This window comes from Callospermophilus lateralis, chromosome 3, assembly GCF_048772815.1.
Source record: "Callospermophilus lateralis isolate mCalLat2 chromosome 3, mCalLat2.hap1, whole genome shotgun sequence".
NCBI classification, from domain to species: Eukaryota; Metazoa; Chordata; class Mammalia; order Rodentia; family Sciuridae; genus Callospermophilus; species Callospermophilus lateralis.
The window spans coordinates 12,757,561-12,776,097 of NC_135307.1; the positions used below are offsets into that span (position 1 = coordinate 12,757,561).

General features: G+C 37.0%; 1 protein-coding gene across 4 annotated transcripts in view; it reads right to left on the bottom strand.

The window, feature by feature from the left end:
• The window catches only part of Unc79 (unc-79 subunit of NALCN channel complex), a 213,649-nt gene that overhangs the window by 119,431 nt on the left and 75,681 nt on the right, over positions 1–18,537 (bottom strand). For all 4 annotated transcript variants that reach the window (XM_076848004.2, XM_076848003.2, XM_076848001.2 and 1 more), the window contains exons 12-16: positions 11,005–11,195; positions 10,301–10,424; positions 8,176–8,316; positions 5,431–5,652; positions 2,961–3,188 (exon numbers count right to left, since the gene is read on the bottom strand). In XM_076848004.2, the coding sequence (XP_076704119.1) occupies positions 2,961–3,188; positions 5,431–5,652; positions 8,176–8,316; positions 10,301–10,424; positions 11,005–11,195 (906 nt within the window). The remainder of the gene's footprint in view (positions 1–2,960; positions 3,189–5,430; positions 5,653–8,175; positions 8,317–10,300; positions 10,425–11,004; positions 11,196–18,537) is intronic.

Consider the following 18,537-nt stretch of genomic DNA (forward strand, 5'->3'; position numbering starts at 1 on the left):
AACTTATTTGTTCTGAGAATAGAAAAACACCAAATAAATAATCTACCTTATATCTCAAGGCCCTAAAAAAAGAATGAATAAACACCAAAATCAGTAGAAGATAGGAAATGATTACAATCAGAGCTGAAATCAATGAAACTGAAACTGTAAAAGTTAAAAAACTCAACAAAAAAAGTTGATTCTTTGAAAAAATTAATAAATTTGATAAACCCTTAACCAAGCTAACCAAAAGAAAGAGGGGGAAAAAAACCCAAATTATTATATTTCATGATAAAAGGAAATATCACCACAGACATTACTAAAAGGATAATCAGAAACTATTTTGAAAATTTATACTTCAATAAATTAGATAATCTTAAAGACATCAACAAATTTCTAGAGACATGACCTACCTAAATTGAACAAGGAGGACATAGAAGATTTAAACAGATCAATTTCAAGTAATGAAATTAAAGACACCATCAAAAGCAAAAATTGTTAATAAAATAATGGAAAACTTCACACAAAAATATATTAAAAAGAAAGTGCACCATGATCAAATAGGTTTCATCTCAGGGATGTAAGGTTGGGTCAAAATACAGAAATCAATAAATATGATTCACCACATCAATTGACTTAAAGACAAGAATCACATGATTATCTCAATAGATGCAGAAAAAACATTTGACAAAATATAACATCTATTCACATTTAAAACACTAGAAAAATTACAAATAGTAGGAACATACCTCAACATGGTAAAAGCTATATATGACAAACCCAAGACCAACATCATTCTAAATAGAGAAAAACTGAAATCATTCCCTCTAAAAACTGGAACAAAATAGGGATGCTTTCTTTCACTACTTCTACTTAACATAGTTCTTGAAACTCTAAGCAGAGAAATTAGGCAAAATAAGTAAAGGGATATGAATAGGAAAAAAAAAAAAAACAAACTCTTCCTATTTGCACTATGCAGATTTAATGCAATTCCTGTTAAAATTCCAATGATGCTGTTCACAGAAATAGAAAAAGCAATCATGGAATCCATTTGGAAAAATAAAAGCCCTAAAATGGCCAAAGCAATCCTTAGTGAGAAAAGTGAATCCAGAGGCATCATAACACTAGACTTTAAATTATACTACAGGGATATACATCAACATCAATGCTTATTACACTTCAACTCACAATAGCTAATAGAGATATAGTAACAAAAACAGCATGGTATTGGCACCAAGACATGATGACCAATGGAACAGAATAGAAGATACAGAGACAAACCCACTTAAATACAGTTATCTGATACTAGACAAAAGCTCCATAAATATACATTGAAGAAGACAGCCTCTTCAACAAATGGTGCTGGGAAAACTGAAAATCTATATAGAATATAGATTAAATCTGAAAATCTATAGAGTAGTAGAGTAAAATGTAACCCTAATCTCATATCCTGCACAAAACTCAACTCAAAACTAACTAAAAGTGGATCAAAGACCTAGGCATTAGACAAGAAATGTTGCACATACTAGAAGAAAATGTAGGCCCAGCATTCCATCATGTCAGCTTAGGAATCACCTTTCTCAATAAGACTCCTAGAGCACAAGAAGTAAAATCAAGAATCAATAAATGGGACTGTATCAAACTAAAAAACTTCTTCACAGCAAAGGAATCAAGAGCACGAAGAGAGAACCTATGGAATGGAAGAAAATCCTTGCCACCTGCACCTCACAGTATTAATCTCCAGGATACATAAAGAACTCAAAAATCTTCACACCACAAAAACAAATAATCCAATCAATAAATGGACAAAGGAACTGACAGGCACTTCACAGAAAAAGAAATATGAATGGCCAATAAATATATAAAAAAAAGTTCAACATCTCTAGCAATTAGAGAAATGCAAATTAAAACTACACTGAGATTTCATCTCACTCCAATCAGAATGGTAAATATCGAGAATACAAGTAACAATAAATGGTGGCAAGGCTGTCTGGGAAAGGATACACTCATACATTGCTGATGGAACTGCAAATTGGTACAACCACTCTGGAAAGCAGTATGGATATTTCTCAAAAACTTGGAATGGAACCACCATTTGACCCAGCTATCCCACTCCTCAGTTAACACCCAAAGGACTTAAAATCATCATACTACAGTGACATATCCACATCAATGCTTATTATAGTTCAGTTCACAATAGCTAAGCTATGGAACCAAACTTCAACAAATGAATGGATAAAGAAATTGTGGAATGTATACACAATGGAATATTACTCAGCCATAAATAAGAATGACTTTATGACATTTGCTAGTAAATGGATGGATCTGGAGACTATTATGCCAAGCAAAATAAGCCAATCCCAAAACCCAAATGTCCTCACTGATATAAGGATGCTAACACACAACACCAGTGGGGAGGGAAAGAACAGAAATTCAGTAGATTAAACAAAGGGGCATGAAGGGAAGGAAGTGGAGACAGGAATAGGAAAGACAGTGGAATGAATCTAATATAACTTTCCTATATATGCATATGAATACACCAGAGTAAATCTCCACACCCCACACCATGTACAACCACAACACAGGAATCCTAATTAGAATAAGATGGACTCCATGTTTGTATAATATGTCAAAATATACTGTCATTTGCAACTAAAAAAAATCTTAAATCTTTGTGATACAAGTTCTTTTAAAATACCAGTAATGCTTTATGTTTATGGAAACTGCATGAATGGAGTTCTACAACCCTAACTCAAGCCACCTAATAGAATTCCATATAATGTGGCTGCATCTCCAGTCTTTTTCCAGGAACTTATATTAGTGAAAGTAATAGGAAAACTTTCTTTTGGTACAGTCTCACATATAACCCAGCACAGAGCATAAGATAACCCTGGAGGAAGACCCCATTATACCACTTTACACCACTGCCGCCATCTTCATTACTACTGTACACAAGTCATCTCACTTCTTCCACTGCTTACCACCAGCCTGCTCTCTTCTTTGGGAGCCAGTCTTTCTAGGAGTTCACAAGCAAGCTGATAACAGAGGATGCTAGACTGACATAAGTTGCACTCAATTGCTTTTTCCTCCTTCTGGCAGGTGTGGGAGCCCCCCCAGGGGGCCTGGAAGACATTGTTTATAATAGAAATAATGTCCTTTGACAAGCTGTGCTCTAAACCCATCGTGATTCCATCATCTTGTAACTCCATCTGAAAGACATTGGGAAAAGGACCAAAAAAAAAAAGAAGAAGAAGAAGAAGAAGGAATTTGGTATTTTTATCCAACATTTCATTGACATACTAGATGGAGATAATTTTCACTACTGACACCAACATTAAATTATTTAATGACAATATAGGTTCAATATCATAGATCGATATTGGTTTCCAAAGAGTCTTCTAGAAAAAATATAAACACAAGACAAAATAATGAGAATTATTTTAAAAATCACATGTAACATTTAACAGAGTTGTCTTAAAAAGCATCACTTTGTGATATTTTATACACTTTTAAAAAAATGCTATTCCTCATCTACTTTCCAGATCTTGGTTTCTAATTACTGCTATCCACTTAGTGGATAGGAATCAGGGATCCTTGGAGAAATGGCCAATTCCAGGGCTGGGGCAAGGAAAATATAAGATGAACCTGGAATGTCTTGTCATGCCAGAAATTAAGGAAATGTTCAAAGAATGATATGAACATGTCAGGAGAACACAGAGCCAGCTTTAACAGATGCCCACTGGCCAATATGAGCAACAAAATAAATAATCATAGTTAAAGATTATAACTTACCAAATAAAATAAAAAATATCATTTGGCAGCCATCATAGTAAAAATTGATGCAGGCATGAAATGAATGTCAGTGCTAAAAAGTCTCATTAAAAAAAAAAAAAAAGGAAATCTCATCATCTGAAAGTGTTTCCCTACAAGTTACTTGCTATTTACAAAAGGGGAAATACAGGTATCCCTGGTATCTACAGGGGATTGGCTCCAGAACCTACCCACATATATGAATTTCCATAGCTGCTCAAGTCCATTATATAAAAATGGTACAATATTTGCATGTAATGTACATGTGTTCTCCCATTTATGTCAAACCATCTCTAGATTACTTACAATACCTAACATGATGTAAATGTTATATAAATACTTGTTACACTATATTTAGAGCATAATAACAAAAAATAAGTCTGTACATGTTCACTATAAATGCATTGTTTTCAATTTTTTTTAATACTTGGTTGGTTATATCAGCTGATATGGAACTCCTACATACACAGGGCTGATTTGTAATGACTCAATAGAGAAAATTGGTAGAAATCAAATTGTAAACCAAGTGATCAAAGTTATTACTAGTAAGGGGTCAGTATTATATCTGTGCCTCCTGACATGATGCACTACAAAGGACAGAACATCACATCTTTGGTTCTTCCTGCCAAAAATGTATGAGCCAAATTAAGTCATAAGGAAATGTCAGACAAACTCAAAGTGAAACACATTCAACAAAACAACCAGACTATATTCTTGAAAACTGTCAAAGACATGCACAATAAACAAAAACTGAGGGACTGTCCTGGATTAAAGAAGACCAAGAAACCAGCACCAGTTGTTGCCGTGAGTGACCCTAGATTGTTCCTAGATAAAAAACAGTGTTTTTTTCCTTATGATATAAAAATGATACTGCTATTATATCAATTTTAAATGAGTAATTTCTGTAAGATAGATAAAATATTTCCTGATTTGATAACTGTATTGTGATTATGTTAGATGTTATCCTTATTTTTTAGAAACCACTCTGGAGTACTTGGGGATAAAGATACCATGTTTTCAACTTACTCTCACATGATTCCTTAAGAAAATTCATTTATATGCATACAGAGAAAGAGAGAGAGAAAGAAGTACATGTGCTAAATGTTAACATCTGAAGAATTTGAGACAGGAGTGCTCAGGAGTTCTTTATATTATCCTTGCAACTTGTCCGCAAATCTAAAATTATTTAAGAATAAAAAATTAGGAAGAAATATTCTTCTGATCAAAGTCTTTTTAATTTATCTTTTAAAAATTATCTTTGAAAATCAACCCATAAGATATATTAAAATTAGTCCCATCACTATGGAGTTGTACCTCACTGTTACACAAAAATAGTTTTGTCCAGTTTGTTCATCCAATTTATTCAACAGAATCAATTCTAATGAAGCCATAATCTTCTAAAATTCAAATCCATTCTCACATGTCAGCATCATTGCAGATATCTGCACAAGTAGTTTTCAGGCTCTTTAGGAAATTTCCAAAGCAATATGTAAAATGACCTGAGTGATGCCAGTGTGTATCACTTTTATTTTCAAATCACTTCAGTAAGTGTGAAGATGCCCAACACATGGAAATAATCACTATACAATGTTTTTCCTCCTTCTTCACCTTTGAACTAAGGGAAGCTCATGCTTCAGCTACCTGTTTCAGGAGAAGATCAAACATGAGGATGAAACAGTTTAGATTCATTTCATCATCTTCACAATCAAAGTCAATAGTCCTTCCTCCTGGGTGTCCAAAATTCTTGAAAGGGCTACGGAATGGACTACGCATAGGACTCCGAAATGGACTCTGGAAAGGACTATGAAACGGACTCAGCATACTGTGCTGAACTCGTCGCCCAGGATCAGAGGCAACACTCACCTACGAGAAAGAATGTCAACACACATAAATGAATTCACAGAAGCTCAAATGGCTGCATAAAATAATTAGGGACTCTACAGAAGGCATTTCCAGCTGTCACACAGATTTCCTTTGACATTACCCTCCAAATACAACTAATCCTCTCAACACATTAAAATGAAAGAACCATCCAAGTTTTCAGACTAATTGTCAAAGAATGAAACATCAACACTGGAAAATGAAGGCATTTATCATCTTTTTCATCCCATCAAACAGTTCCAATTAAACTAGATTATCTGAATCTAGTTTAAAAACCATAACCTGAAAAAATGAGGAATTACAAAAAGTAAAATAATGCAAGATAATTTTTAGAAAAATAAGCACAGAATCTCAGATTAATATGACTAAAGAAGAATGGCCTCTGGAGATTATAATGATTAACTATCACAAGAAAATAATAAGTGCCAAACCTACCACTCTGCTTATATATCCCCCAAGCCTCACCTCCAGCCCTCACTGCCCTTCTCTGCCCACCTTCATTGCCATGGGTGTTTTGCACTAAGTATACCCTGCTCCTCTGCTGCTTGGCCTCCAGGTGGGTTCAGTGGATGAAGGCACCAGAGAGCACCTGCAGCTGGCAGGGCAGGAGGCAGGAGTGTTTCTCCCCACCCACTTCCTAGCTTTGGAGCTGCACCTGGGAAGTGTTGAATCACTCCGCAGCTTCTCCAGCAGCCCTTCCTTCTAGTGTCGGCTCTCAGTTGGCGCCAGGAACTTTCTTCCTTGTTCTTTCAGCCCTAGGGGAATAGAGGCTTCCTACCAGACTGTCACTAGATTCTGGGTGCTTCATCAACTCTTATTGCTGCTATAACCTTTTCCATAACTCTACCGGCAGAATTTCCATTAAAGTCTCTTCATTTTAACCATCTGGAATAAATTCTGTATCAGAGCCCAGACTGTCATAACTGTGTATCACTTTTATTTTCAAATCATATTTTCTCTCATAAAGATCTTTCTAGGAACCCGAAAGCTCCACAGCCACTATTTTTAAGGCAAAGAGGAAGAGCACCCCATTAAGAATTGGAATACCTGGATATTTACAGTGTTATTTATGAGTCACTTCACTTACCAAGTATCAAGTTAAGTAGCTGTAAAGTGAGGATAATGAGTTCTTCCCTGACTGCTTCACACAATTCTGTGATATTGTTCATTGTGAATACTTTGCACAGAATAAAGTACCACAAAAAGTAATACCATTTTAAAGGTTATAGAAGAAAGAAATAAAATTAGGTGGTTGGCAGCTTGTTCCTAACAGGCCGATGAAAAAGAAGTGATTTATTTTTGAGTAATGAATACAAACCACGATCCTATCATCATGTTAGGTTTCTTATTCCCTAGACATCAGTTGGCAAGGGGACAGTGTTATGGTTTAGATATGAGATGTCTCCCAAAAGCTCATGTGTGAGACAATGCAAAAAATTTTAGAGGTGAAATGATTGGTTACGAGAGCCTTAACCTAGAGTCAGTGCATTGATCCTGATAGGGATTAACTGGGGGATAACTGTAGGCAGGCAGGATATGGCTGGAGGGGGGGGCATTGGGGACATGCCTCTGGGGTATATATTTGTCTCTGGAGAGCAGAATGGTTTTCTGATGCCTGGTGTCCAGTCCTGAGCCACTTTCCTTCTCACCACCCTTCTACCATGGTGTTTTCCTCACCTCCAGCCCAGAGGAATGGAGTTGGAGGTTATGAACTGAGACCTCTGAAACCACGAGCCCCAAAGTAAACTTTTCCTCCTCTTAAAATTGTTCTTGTCAGGTCTTTTGGTCACAGCAGCAAAAAGCTGACTAAAACAGGCGGGTTCCATGGAGAGGTCTGACAGGAGGTTGGGAAGTCCTTGCCCACCCTCCAGGGAGAGTCAGCCTCTCAGAAACTGCACATGGCCAGCAGAAACCACATCAGATTCCCCACAGAAACAGTATCAAAAATTTCTAACAGTTTTTGAACACTTTTCTCATCCACAGAGATGTAAAGAGGTCAATAAAACGAGCTCAGTTAGTTCATACTGACAGCACTATCTACATTCACCACCAATTGATTTTGTTTTCCCAAAACACAATGACAAAAAGCAAAAGACAAAAAACCATCCAAACTCCTCACAATGTGTGTGAAGCACTGATTTGCCCAGTAGCTGGAATGAACTACCACCTCAGGAGAGGTGGGGGTAGAGGGGGCATCAAAAAAGCTATGTTTTGTTTGTTTGTTTGTTTGTTTTGTCTTTTCCTTTTATAAGTAGTGAGAGAGAGCTAAAATTAATTTTTCCCAAAGAAAAATAAAAAACTCAATAACTTACTGATTATAGACTATACCAAAACTATCTCGGATAAATGTTTTTTATTTAATGTACTTTTAAAATTACTGAAATGAGATGTGATTTTAAAAAGTATCTTCAGAGAAATTTCTTATGATGCTACTTTCAAGCTTGATAAAACTGACAAGGATTTTTTAAATCTTAAGACAGACAAGAACAATCAGGTAATAGTTACCCTTCGAGCTGCAAGGTTCCCTGCCAGTTCACTGACTCTTGATTTTCTTTGATTTGCCAGTTCTTTGACAGAATTAACTCCATCAGAAAACATGCTTATTAAGAGTTGAAGTGGAACCATGATATCTAACTCCGATAATACCTGGAGAAAAAAGGACATATTCCCCCCAAACATGTCAAATTTAAAACTCAGAAAGCTACATTTGACAATTTTTTCCCTAAATCAAACTATTAAGCATGAGGACATTCAACCTTACTCATATTCTACAATCATCCTCAAATTTTTGCACCAAGAAAATCGAGGGTGTCTTTAAACTGAGTTTTCCTACCCTGATATCCAATAAGTCGCCATGTTCTTTCCACAGAAATCATCAAGTTTCTCTTGATGCTATCCCTCCTCCTTATACCCAGTGCTATTGCTTTCGCTCACATCTTTCTCCTGGACAACAGAATCTGGTCGTATCTTCCTTGAGTTCCTCTGCACTCTCACCTGATAACCCCATCCAATCTTGCTGTCTGGTATAAGCTTATGTCTTTCTGGGCCAAAATCAAGTCATCTTATTTGAAAAGAATTTCCTGGAAATCTATACCTGCCTTCCTTCAGACAGAAAAGAAACAACCCTAGTCTCTGCTTCTTAGAGCTTTATACATATGTTTATTATAGTAATTACCACTTTTGCTGCGTTTCATTATCTGTTACTATCCCTCACACCATGATCTGCTTACAGAAAGGAAGTATGGGGGAAGAGCCACCTTACAGTGCCTGGCACGCAAGAGCTCTGAAAAACTTTCCAATTAATGCATATATGATTCAATTCCAACCACTGTATTGTCCAGTCCCCTCCCCAAAAGGTGAGACCAGGAGTCTGAAACCTTCAACTACAGCACACTGCCTTCACAGTAAGGCCATATTAGAGCCAAGTCCATAGAAACTGGGGACTGTATCTGACCTAACTCTGGTGGGGACAGAGGTTTGCAGCTTAAGGGGTGTGTCACAGAATACTGAGGCAACATTTAGCCATGTACAGGAAAGACTGGCTTTCCTAAAATAAAAATTATCTTAGTGAAATCTATGTGGAGATAAAATAAGTTAAAATTCTGAATCCCAAGGTGACTTTTTTTTTTTCAAATGCTCCCTTTACTCTTTGTTAATTGTAAAAAATATTGTTCCTTAGTTTAGAATCCAGAAAGGCCTTTTTTGCAACTTGAAAGGCACATAGGAGAAAGGTGTATAAGAGTTCATCTTTGTGTGACACAGAAATGCATCTGAGGCTAGAGAAGGAGCTCAGTGGGACAGAATATGCTGGAATGCATGAGGCCCTGGATTCAATCCCCAGCACAGCAAAAGAAAATTGTAAAACAGTAACTATAATCATAGTTACTCTAAACAATAAATTTGTCCTTATTTTTTGAAACTGCCCAAAACTTTACATCAGATATTCAACTCGATTTAATAAATTTTTATGAAACATTCATTAAATACAAAGCATGAGAGGAAAGGATGAAGAGAGTTGTAAATTCAAAAAAATAAAACTCAGTCCCTGAACCCAAGGAGTGTGTAAGCAGGAGAAGAAACAAAAACTAACTCTAAGAAAGAACAGATTTCACACAGAGAAGCTGTCTGGATACTGGGGGGAAAGAAAAGTGCTGATGGACAAATGGGGGTGTAGAGCAGCGGGAAACGTCAGAGAGACCCCTCGGAGCTGGACTTTACAGGAGAGGTTGGAGCTCACAGGAGAGGCAGAAAAGAGAGTCATTCCTGGTTGAGGAAGCAGACAAGCCACTCCCTCCCTTAATCAGTAGTCCTCACCCTTCCCAATAAAAGACCTGTTTAATACTAAAAGTTTTTCAGAATCCCAGACAGCAAGTAATATATAAGGACCAAAAATCTCTATGAATTCAGTAATACTATTGCATAAATTTATATTTGTTAACCATAACTAGAGCTACATGTATTTGAAATTTAATCATTTATTTATGACTAGGAGATATTAGTCTACAATAATCCTCAATGAACACATGAACTTATGACCCTGCAAAACCTCCCACCCCTCTAACAAGGCTAAGAACTTAGCTTCTAGGATAAGAACTATTACCCCAAACAATCATAAGTATCATTCACTTACATGAAGCCATAATAAAGCTTGTTCCTGCACAGAGGAGGGGTAGCCTGTAAACCGACAGCTAATAAATCCAAACATCTCTTCCAATGAAAAAGGCAGAGGACAGAGCTCAATGTCAAACATTTTGCTGAAAAGCAGAGCAACAAAAGTAAATGACCAATGGGCACACATTAGGGTAAACTGATATCACCAAAGTATTTCTCACTATACCCTATTTGGAGAGCCAAAACTTTTAGATGAGTTTGTGTTCTGACCTATTATTAGTATAACTTGTTTCACTGTAAGAGAATTGTTTACATCACAGAAATACATATAAATAATTCACATGGAATCACATTAATGCCCATATGCATATTAGGTTTAACAGAAGGAATTACATTTCTAAGAAATTAGAGCTGCATCCTAGCCTCTAAAAATATTTTATCTTTGTACTTTTCCAACACAGCCAATTTCAAATTATATTTGAAAATAAGCAAACAATATGATGTATATTTATTATTCCTCAAGAACAAGATCTTTTCTGAACAATTTCAAATCATTTTGATTCAATTAATAGTAGCTATTTTATTTGGGGCTTCCCAATTCTCATAGAATTGTTAAAAAGGGAGATTACACAAAATGCTTAGTAGAACCTAGCACACAGTACATGCTCGATAAATGTTAGATACCAATATAATTGCAGTGACTTCATTAAACTACTTACCCACCTTAATACTTCCCTGAATTCCTTTAACTGATTATCTGGGACTTCTGTTCTGATGGCTTCCAGCCATTCTGGCATAATACACTCCCACACTGATTGGCTGATCACATTGTAAGGGATCAGGCAAAGGATCCGGTTGAGACCTTCCTTCAGCTGAGTGACTGTGCTACACGACTTATCCCAGTATCCACCAACCTGATGGGGTTTTCACAACCACAGGGGAAAAGAACAAAACACTCCTGTTACAATCATACTCAAGAACTTCCTAAAGGAAATGGGTACACAGAAAGGCCAGAGCCCATAACATCGGAGTTCTTGGCCAAGAATATTCAGTGAGATTTGTAAGAATCTACAACTCAACATTAGGATCCATTAGTAGTAAAAAGGAAAACATAGTTACAAATAGGTCAAATATTGATCACAGGTTGAATTTGAACTATTCTACTTTGTACTTTCCAAATCACAATGACAATTAGAAAGATTTATTCCTAACATCATTGAAAATACTACTGGAGCATTGTTATCTCTAAAGCTTGGTAAATTCCTTATAGCATGTGCAGTTATTCTTCAGAGAAATACGGTTTTCTACTACAACACACTTCATATTATAGATTTTTTTTCCAGAAAACATAGTCCTTATTCTTCTAAAAATTATCTTGCAGTATTTTATTTTTTGTAATTCCTCATTTTTTCAGGTTATGGTTTTCAGTAGAGTTCTGTTTTTCTTTAAGCTGCAAATTCTGCCACAATTTTTTCCTAAGAATGTTTTGAGGCTGGTTGAATTTGTGAATAAAAAGATGCATTTTGTAATGATCAAGATAGTACATCAATTTCCTAGAGGAGGAAAAAAATTTAATCATAAATTTACAAATATAAGTTGTTTTAACTCTGATGTTAAAGAGACTATATTTCTCTTATAAGCATAAAAGTAACAAAGGGTTAACCATTGACAGTTCCCGAGTCTTTACCATGGAAGATAAGGTTTATAGGAAATCATCTTATTTTAAGTGAATCCAATTTTTTTGTGTGTGTTTTTGGTTTTTGGTTTTATTTGTTTGTTTTTAGGCTGTGCAAATTGAACCCATGACCTAGCACAAACAGAATGCACTCTACCACTGAGTTACATAACCCCTGCCCAATGACTCCAATTTTAAATGTTTAATGATTATATCTAGAATTCTAGATTATTTAAAAAATTAACCAACTCTATTTTAAAACTCAAATATCTATCTGGTGTAATGCTGATCAAAATCCCAGATGATTAGCTATTTTCAGAAAATGAATTTATTTCTGGGATTTTTATTGTTGCTGTTAATTACAGATAGACTTCAAAGAGCTGGCATTGGTAATGTTGAGAACCTGGAATGTATTGTTATGGAGGTTCCTTTGCATTGTAACTCATGGTTAAGCCATGTAAAGACTTGGTTTCGAATCAAATTTTAGAATGCCATTGGAGATCCTAAATTGTCAATGGCCAGATTATAGATCATTTTATTTGGAGAAACTGTCACGATCAAAAAGATTTTTAAGGGGTGAGGTCGGGACATGGGAGCATGAGGGCTGGCTTGGTGCTTGCTGGCCCAAGGCCCGCACAGGTATGGGAAGCCAGCACAAGATTTAGGATCTAGGGCAGGAGCCAGCAGGAAGGCATCATCCAGGCAGGTGCAGCTGTGGCTGCTGCTGCTGCTGCTCCTGCAGGCAGCAGGCACTGCATAGTCCTGCCTCTGCCACCCTCCAGGCCAGACAGGCTACTGGCCCTTGTGGGGGAATCAGCTGTGCCATTGGGGTACAGGATGTATCCCTGGACTCATGAGTGCTTTTCCCTAATGGATTTGCCCAAGAGTTTGATTGGCACAGTGTGGATGATGTCAACTATTACAGTGTCACCAGGAGTTTGATTGGCACAGTGTGGATGATGCCAACTATGACAGTGTCACCGGGAACATCTCCCAGTACTGAAGCTCCTGTTGGAACATACCAGCACCAGTGCCAGGGCAGATCTGACTAACATCAAGAGGAAGGGCACAGGACCCTCTACCCTGTTCTGGAGCAACAGCATGTAAGGGAGTTCACGGGCTACTGGTTTGGGAGTATGTCCACCAGTAAGGCATTCCCAGTGACACCTGCAAGAATTACTAGGCCAAGGGCCAGCAGTTAGACATGGTTAGCCAGTTGGGATATGCACTGAAATGAGAGTTCCATGCCATTCAGAGCTGTGCCTTCTGAAAAGTGAGTGACTGCGGATCCCTCTCTGGGAAGAACACGATGACAGAAATCTACACAAATGGTCCCATCAGCTGTAGTATAATGCTAACAACACCAGAGATATTTGTGTCCAACTCTGTAACAAGGCCTACATAATCAATCTCGTTTTTGTGGCTCAGTGGGATGTCAACAACAGGACCAAGTACTGGATGGTCTGTAATTCACAGTGGACCCTGGGCAAGAGAGGCTGAATAAGGATAGCACCTGACTCCTATAAAGATGGAAAGAACACCAGTTAACAACTTTATTATTGAGGAGTACTGAACAGTTGGGGACCCAATTTTTTAAGTCAGATGTCTCTGGAAGAGCAGTTGTTTTGTTTTGTTTTTAAAGAAATGATATCATGAACTATAACCAGAGGATCCTATGGCAATGTGCACCAGACTGGTTAGTAGAACTGGGGTGATGGACTATATACCAACACTGTACAGCTAGCAGTGACACTAAGCAGCTAAAAGAGGTGCCTGGCAACAGGAGGACCTATGTGGCTGAAAGGACATTCCTAAGAATAAACTGAAAGTGAGATGACCTCTACACCTGCACAGGACTAGTCCTCCTCCACAAAGACCACAGCCAGCCAGCTACCTAGCAAGCAAGCTACCTAGCAGACAGAAAATTGTGGGACCAATAGAAGGTTTGATATTTTGTATTTGGTAACTGTAGTCTGTAACAGCATTTCTATAACATGTATATTCAGAAAAATTAGAAATTATATCCCATCTATGATTGATATATCAAAGTGCATAAATGCATTCTACTGTCATGTATAACTAATTAAAACAACTTACAAAAATTAATAAAAATAAATAAAAGAAAAAAAGAGGTAAAATAGTTCAGACATCACCAATTCTTATGTTACCTAGAAATCAATGGGGGAAGAGAGCAGTAACTTGGAATTCCCCAAGTGAGGAATAAAAGATCCAACTTCAGGGGCTGGGGCCATAGCTCAGGGGAGCTCTACATTACTTGCCTAGTATACACAAAGCCCTGGGTTCAATGCCCAACACCGGGGGCAAACACACCACTTTAGACAAAGAAAATAAATAAAAGTATTTTTAGAGAGCACTTACTGAACAAATGTCCTTTTGCCCATATAAAAGGATCAAATGGAAAGAACAAAACAAAAAAGCACCATGGCTAGTCGAAAAGACTCCCTCAACAAAATTAAAGAAGAGAAATCAAATTTAGAGCTAAAATTAAGATCCACACCCACTACAAACTTCCCTGCACTCCTTTCCTACAAATGATCCAGCTGATGTTCAGGTTCTGATAGAAACTGTTCTAGAAGCCTTCCCTAGAAGGTTAACTGAACTACAGTAAAACTGCTCAGAGGGCAGCAACACATCCTAAAGGAAAGGCTTTGTTAAACAATTTATAAAAACATAGGGCTCTAAATCCCAAAGCCCCAGAATATAGGAATCTTCATTTCTATATCAGTGGGAAATTTTTTCTCTGATATAAAGAAACAAATTCAAAATAATTTAGTTGGATGAGCAGGCCATCCCCTTAATGTTATTATTGAGGCCACCACCCAATTCTTTGAAGAATTAAAAACAACTGTCCTGGCTGGAGTTGTGGCTCAGTGGTAGAGTGCTTGCCTAGCACATGTGAGGCCCTGGGTTCGATCCTCAGTACCATGTAAAAATAAATAAAATAAAAGTATTATGTCCAATTACAACTAAAAAATAAATATTATAAAAAACCCAACAACTGTCCTTGCCTTGCTGACTTTATAAAACAGAAATGTGGCTCTAGGAGTAACCCTGAGCCACCCATCTTCTTACCAATCTCAAACTTCTGCTGTTCATCACACAATACTTGCAGATACTGTAAAAAGTCTGGACAAAAAGGAACTGTCCTGCCCTAAGGGAGAAGAAAAGCTCAAATAGTAGCTGCCCTACGCCTCTGCCTACTCAGTCAGCCACCCTGAGACCTCACATCAACTAGCCCTCAGCCTGGCTATAAGACCTGCAGGCTCTCAGGGTGGGTAATTTCGACTGCCCTTAAAAATGCCTGCTTGTAAAAGCTCAACACTACCCTGAGAATTCACTGTTTGTTCCACACAAAACTTGGTAACTGGCAAACATGCCCCTGACACACCCAGAGCAGGCACTTTAGACATCTCCTACAGGACCTGAGAGCCTTTTTAAAATGCAGACTCCAAGGGAAAGAACTCTGGCTTAAGCCCCAGAATTAGGCCCTTACTTTACTGTACTACTGCCTCTTGACATAAAATATGAGAAATTAATTTTTCCTAATACACACCAATTAATACCCTTAATACTTTGGGGGGGGGGGATTGAATGCTGGGATGTTACTGGGATTGAATGCTGAGATGATTTACTACTGAGCTACACCCCCAACCCTTTTACCCTTTTAGCTTTTTGAGATAGAGTGTTATTAAATTTCTTAGGGTCTCACTAAGTTGTCTAGGCTGGCCTCAAACCGATGATCTTCCTGCCTCAACCTCCTGAGTCACTGGGATTACATGTGCCACCATGCCCAGAACACTTAAATTTTAAAACCCAATGCCTTTTTCCTTAGTTCATTTCAGAAAAATTAGCCTATCTATTCAGGGATGAAATCTACCAAATTATGCTATATCCATGTACAAACATACCACAATGAATCCAACTTGTATATACAATGGGGATTTTATATATATATATATATATATATATATATATATATATATATATATACACACACACACACATATATATGTATATGTGTGTATACACACACACACACAAAATGGGGATTATATATATGAGTGTGTATTTATATGTGTGTGTGTATATACATACACCAATGAAAAATGAATTTAATAAATAAATAAAAGAACTTGGGGGCAAAAAAAAAAGACTACCATAAATAGTACATTGTTTAGGTAGAGATGGGGTTACAGAAGTGAGGTGTATTCATGGGGAAAAAAAAATAGCTTCTCTAGACTAAAACAACCACCTGAGGTTTAGCACAACCTCCCTGAGACTACATATCAGGGCAAATAAAAAGAGTTAAAGGTCTCTCTAACAAATATTGGTAAAAAGCTTTAACCCTTGAATTGAACAGGGAAGGACTTATTCCATCTGCAAGAATACAATTCAAATAAAAATCAGACAAAGTTGAAGACCAAACCTTACACAAACTACTGAGTCTGTACTCCTTTGAAAGTTGCAAGGTCTCTATTTTGTCTCTCTATATGTCTTTGTATATACATTATGTATATGTGGAATCTCTTCTTACCTCTAGCTACTAGTACTGCCAAATTATTTATAAAATCCTTTACAAGAGAGCCCTATTATAAATAGGTTTCAAAAATTAAGTGCTTATACAAGTTAAATATTCCTAAAAGTCTCAAAAACATAGGGACTGACTCAAATGTGTTAAGTTTATGTGATCTGTGTAAACCTTTGGTAAATAAAACTAGTTTAATATTGTTGGTTTAATAAAAGCAACTATTTTTCAGAATTATTAGCACTGCATATGATAAACATTATATTTTTATTCTTCTTGAGTTTACTAGTCAAATACATTAATGTATTTAGATGTTCAAGACTGCACAGATTTGCTGGGCATGAGAGTGCACACCTGTAATACCAGTGGCTCAGGAGGCTGAGGCAGGAGAATCAGCAAAAGTGAGGTGCTATGCAACTCAGTGAGACCCTGTCTCTAAATAAAAATACAAAAAAAGAGCTGTGGATGTGGCTCAGTGGTTGAGTGCCCTGAGTTCAATCCCTGGTACCACCACCACCACCCCACCCGCCACGCACACACACGCAAAAAAAAAAAAGACAGGAGCAGGAGTGGGGATATAGCTCAGTTGGTAAAATGCTTGCCTCACTTACACAAGACCCTGGGTTCAATTCCCAGCACCACAAGGAAAAAAAAAAAAAGGAGTAATTCTAGAGCAGTTACTTAGTAGTTTGTTCCAGAATGATCAAGAACAAAGTGAAGGACAAAACCAGAATGGATACTGGAAATTACAAACAGTATGTCTTGGGGGTGGGAGAAGAGACAGAAACAGAGAAAGAATGAGAATTTTAGGCAATGATGGCTAAGATTGATTGTATTCATTACATTACAACATTTTTAAATGAGCTTTAATATTATTAGTCTACTGATGAACAATGAAGTTTAGTTTCCTCTTTTTTTGTGTGTGTGTTTTGTGCAAGGGATTGAGCCCAGTGGCATTCTCTCTTTCCTAGAACAAAGTTTCTTGAATTATGTTACTTCTGTTCTTGATAAGAGATTACAAAAGATTTTTCTGACCCTTTGAGCAGTCTGCCTAGAAAATGGCTTAGTCTCATTGTTTACAGTCTCCTAAATTCATTTGTTGAAAACTAATCACCAATGTGATGATGTTAGAAGAGGGGCCATTGGGGAGGCTTTGGAGCCACAAAGGCAGAGTCTCTGAAATGGGATTAGTGCCTTATAAAAGAACCCCCAGGGAGCTGCTTTGCCCTTTCTACCATGTGAGGATGCAACCAGGAAGAACTGTCATAAAACGGGGAAAAGCTCTCACCAGACCCTGAATCTGCCTTGATCTTGCACTTCCCAACCTCCAAAACTGTGAGAAATCAGTGTTTACTGTTTATAAACCGCCCCAATCCATGATATTTTGTGATAGCAGTTTAAGCAAACTAAGATGGAAACAAAGATTGTCTGTCATATTAGAACAACTTTCTATGAGGCTCAGCAGTAAAGTATTTATTTATCTAGCATGTGCAAGGCCCTGGGTTCCATCTCTAGCACCACAAAAACAAATAAATAAATGAGTAACTTCCTGTGTTTTTTGTTGTGTTTAGCACATCCTGGATTACTCTAGAAAACAAAGTCTTCTCAATGTTAAAAGAATGAAGGTTTTTGTTTTGTTTTGTTTTTGTAGTGCTGGGGATCCAAACCAGAACCTCATTCCTGCTAGGCAAGTGCTCTACCACTGAGATACATCCACAGCCCTTGTTTTTCTTTTGGTTTTTTTTTTTTTTTTTTTTTTAATGACCATGTTACTTCCTATATTTACTTTCAAAATCTCTCATTGCCATTTTAGTTAAATGAACAACTAAGAATTATTTTACAGTGATCTGTGATTTTTGGTTAATCCAGTGTTTGAACCTTTTGAAATTTTTTTTAACATTTTTTTTTTTTTATTTTGCCTTTCCAAAATCAAATTCTAAATAAAACATCGGTCTCAGTCTGACTTCAAGATTTCCCCAGTAAGCCCTCGAAAATCTCCGAAGATTTGTTCTCACTTTGCCAAACATAGCTAAAC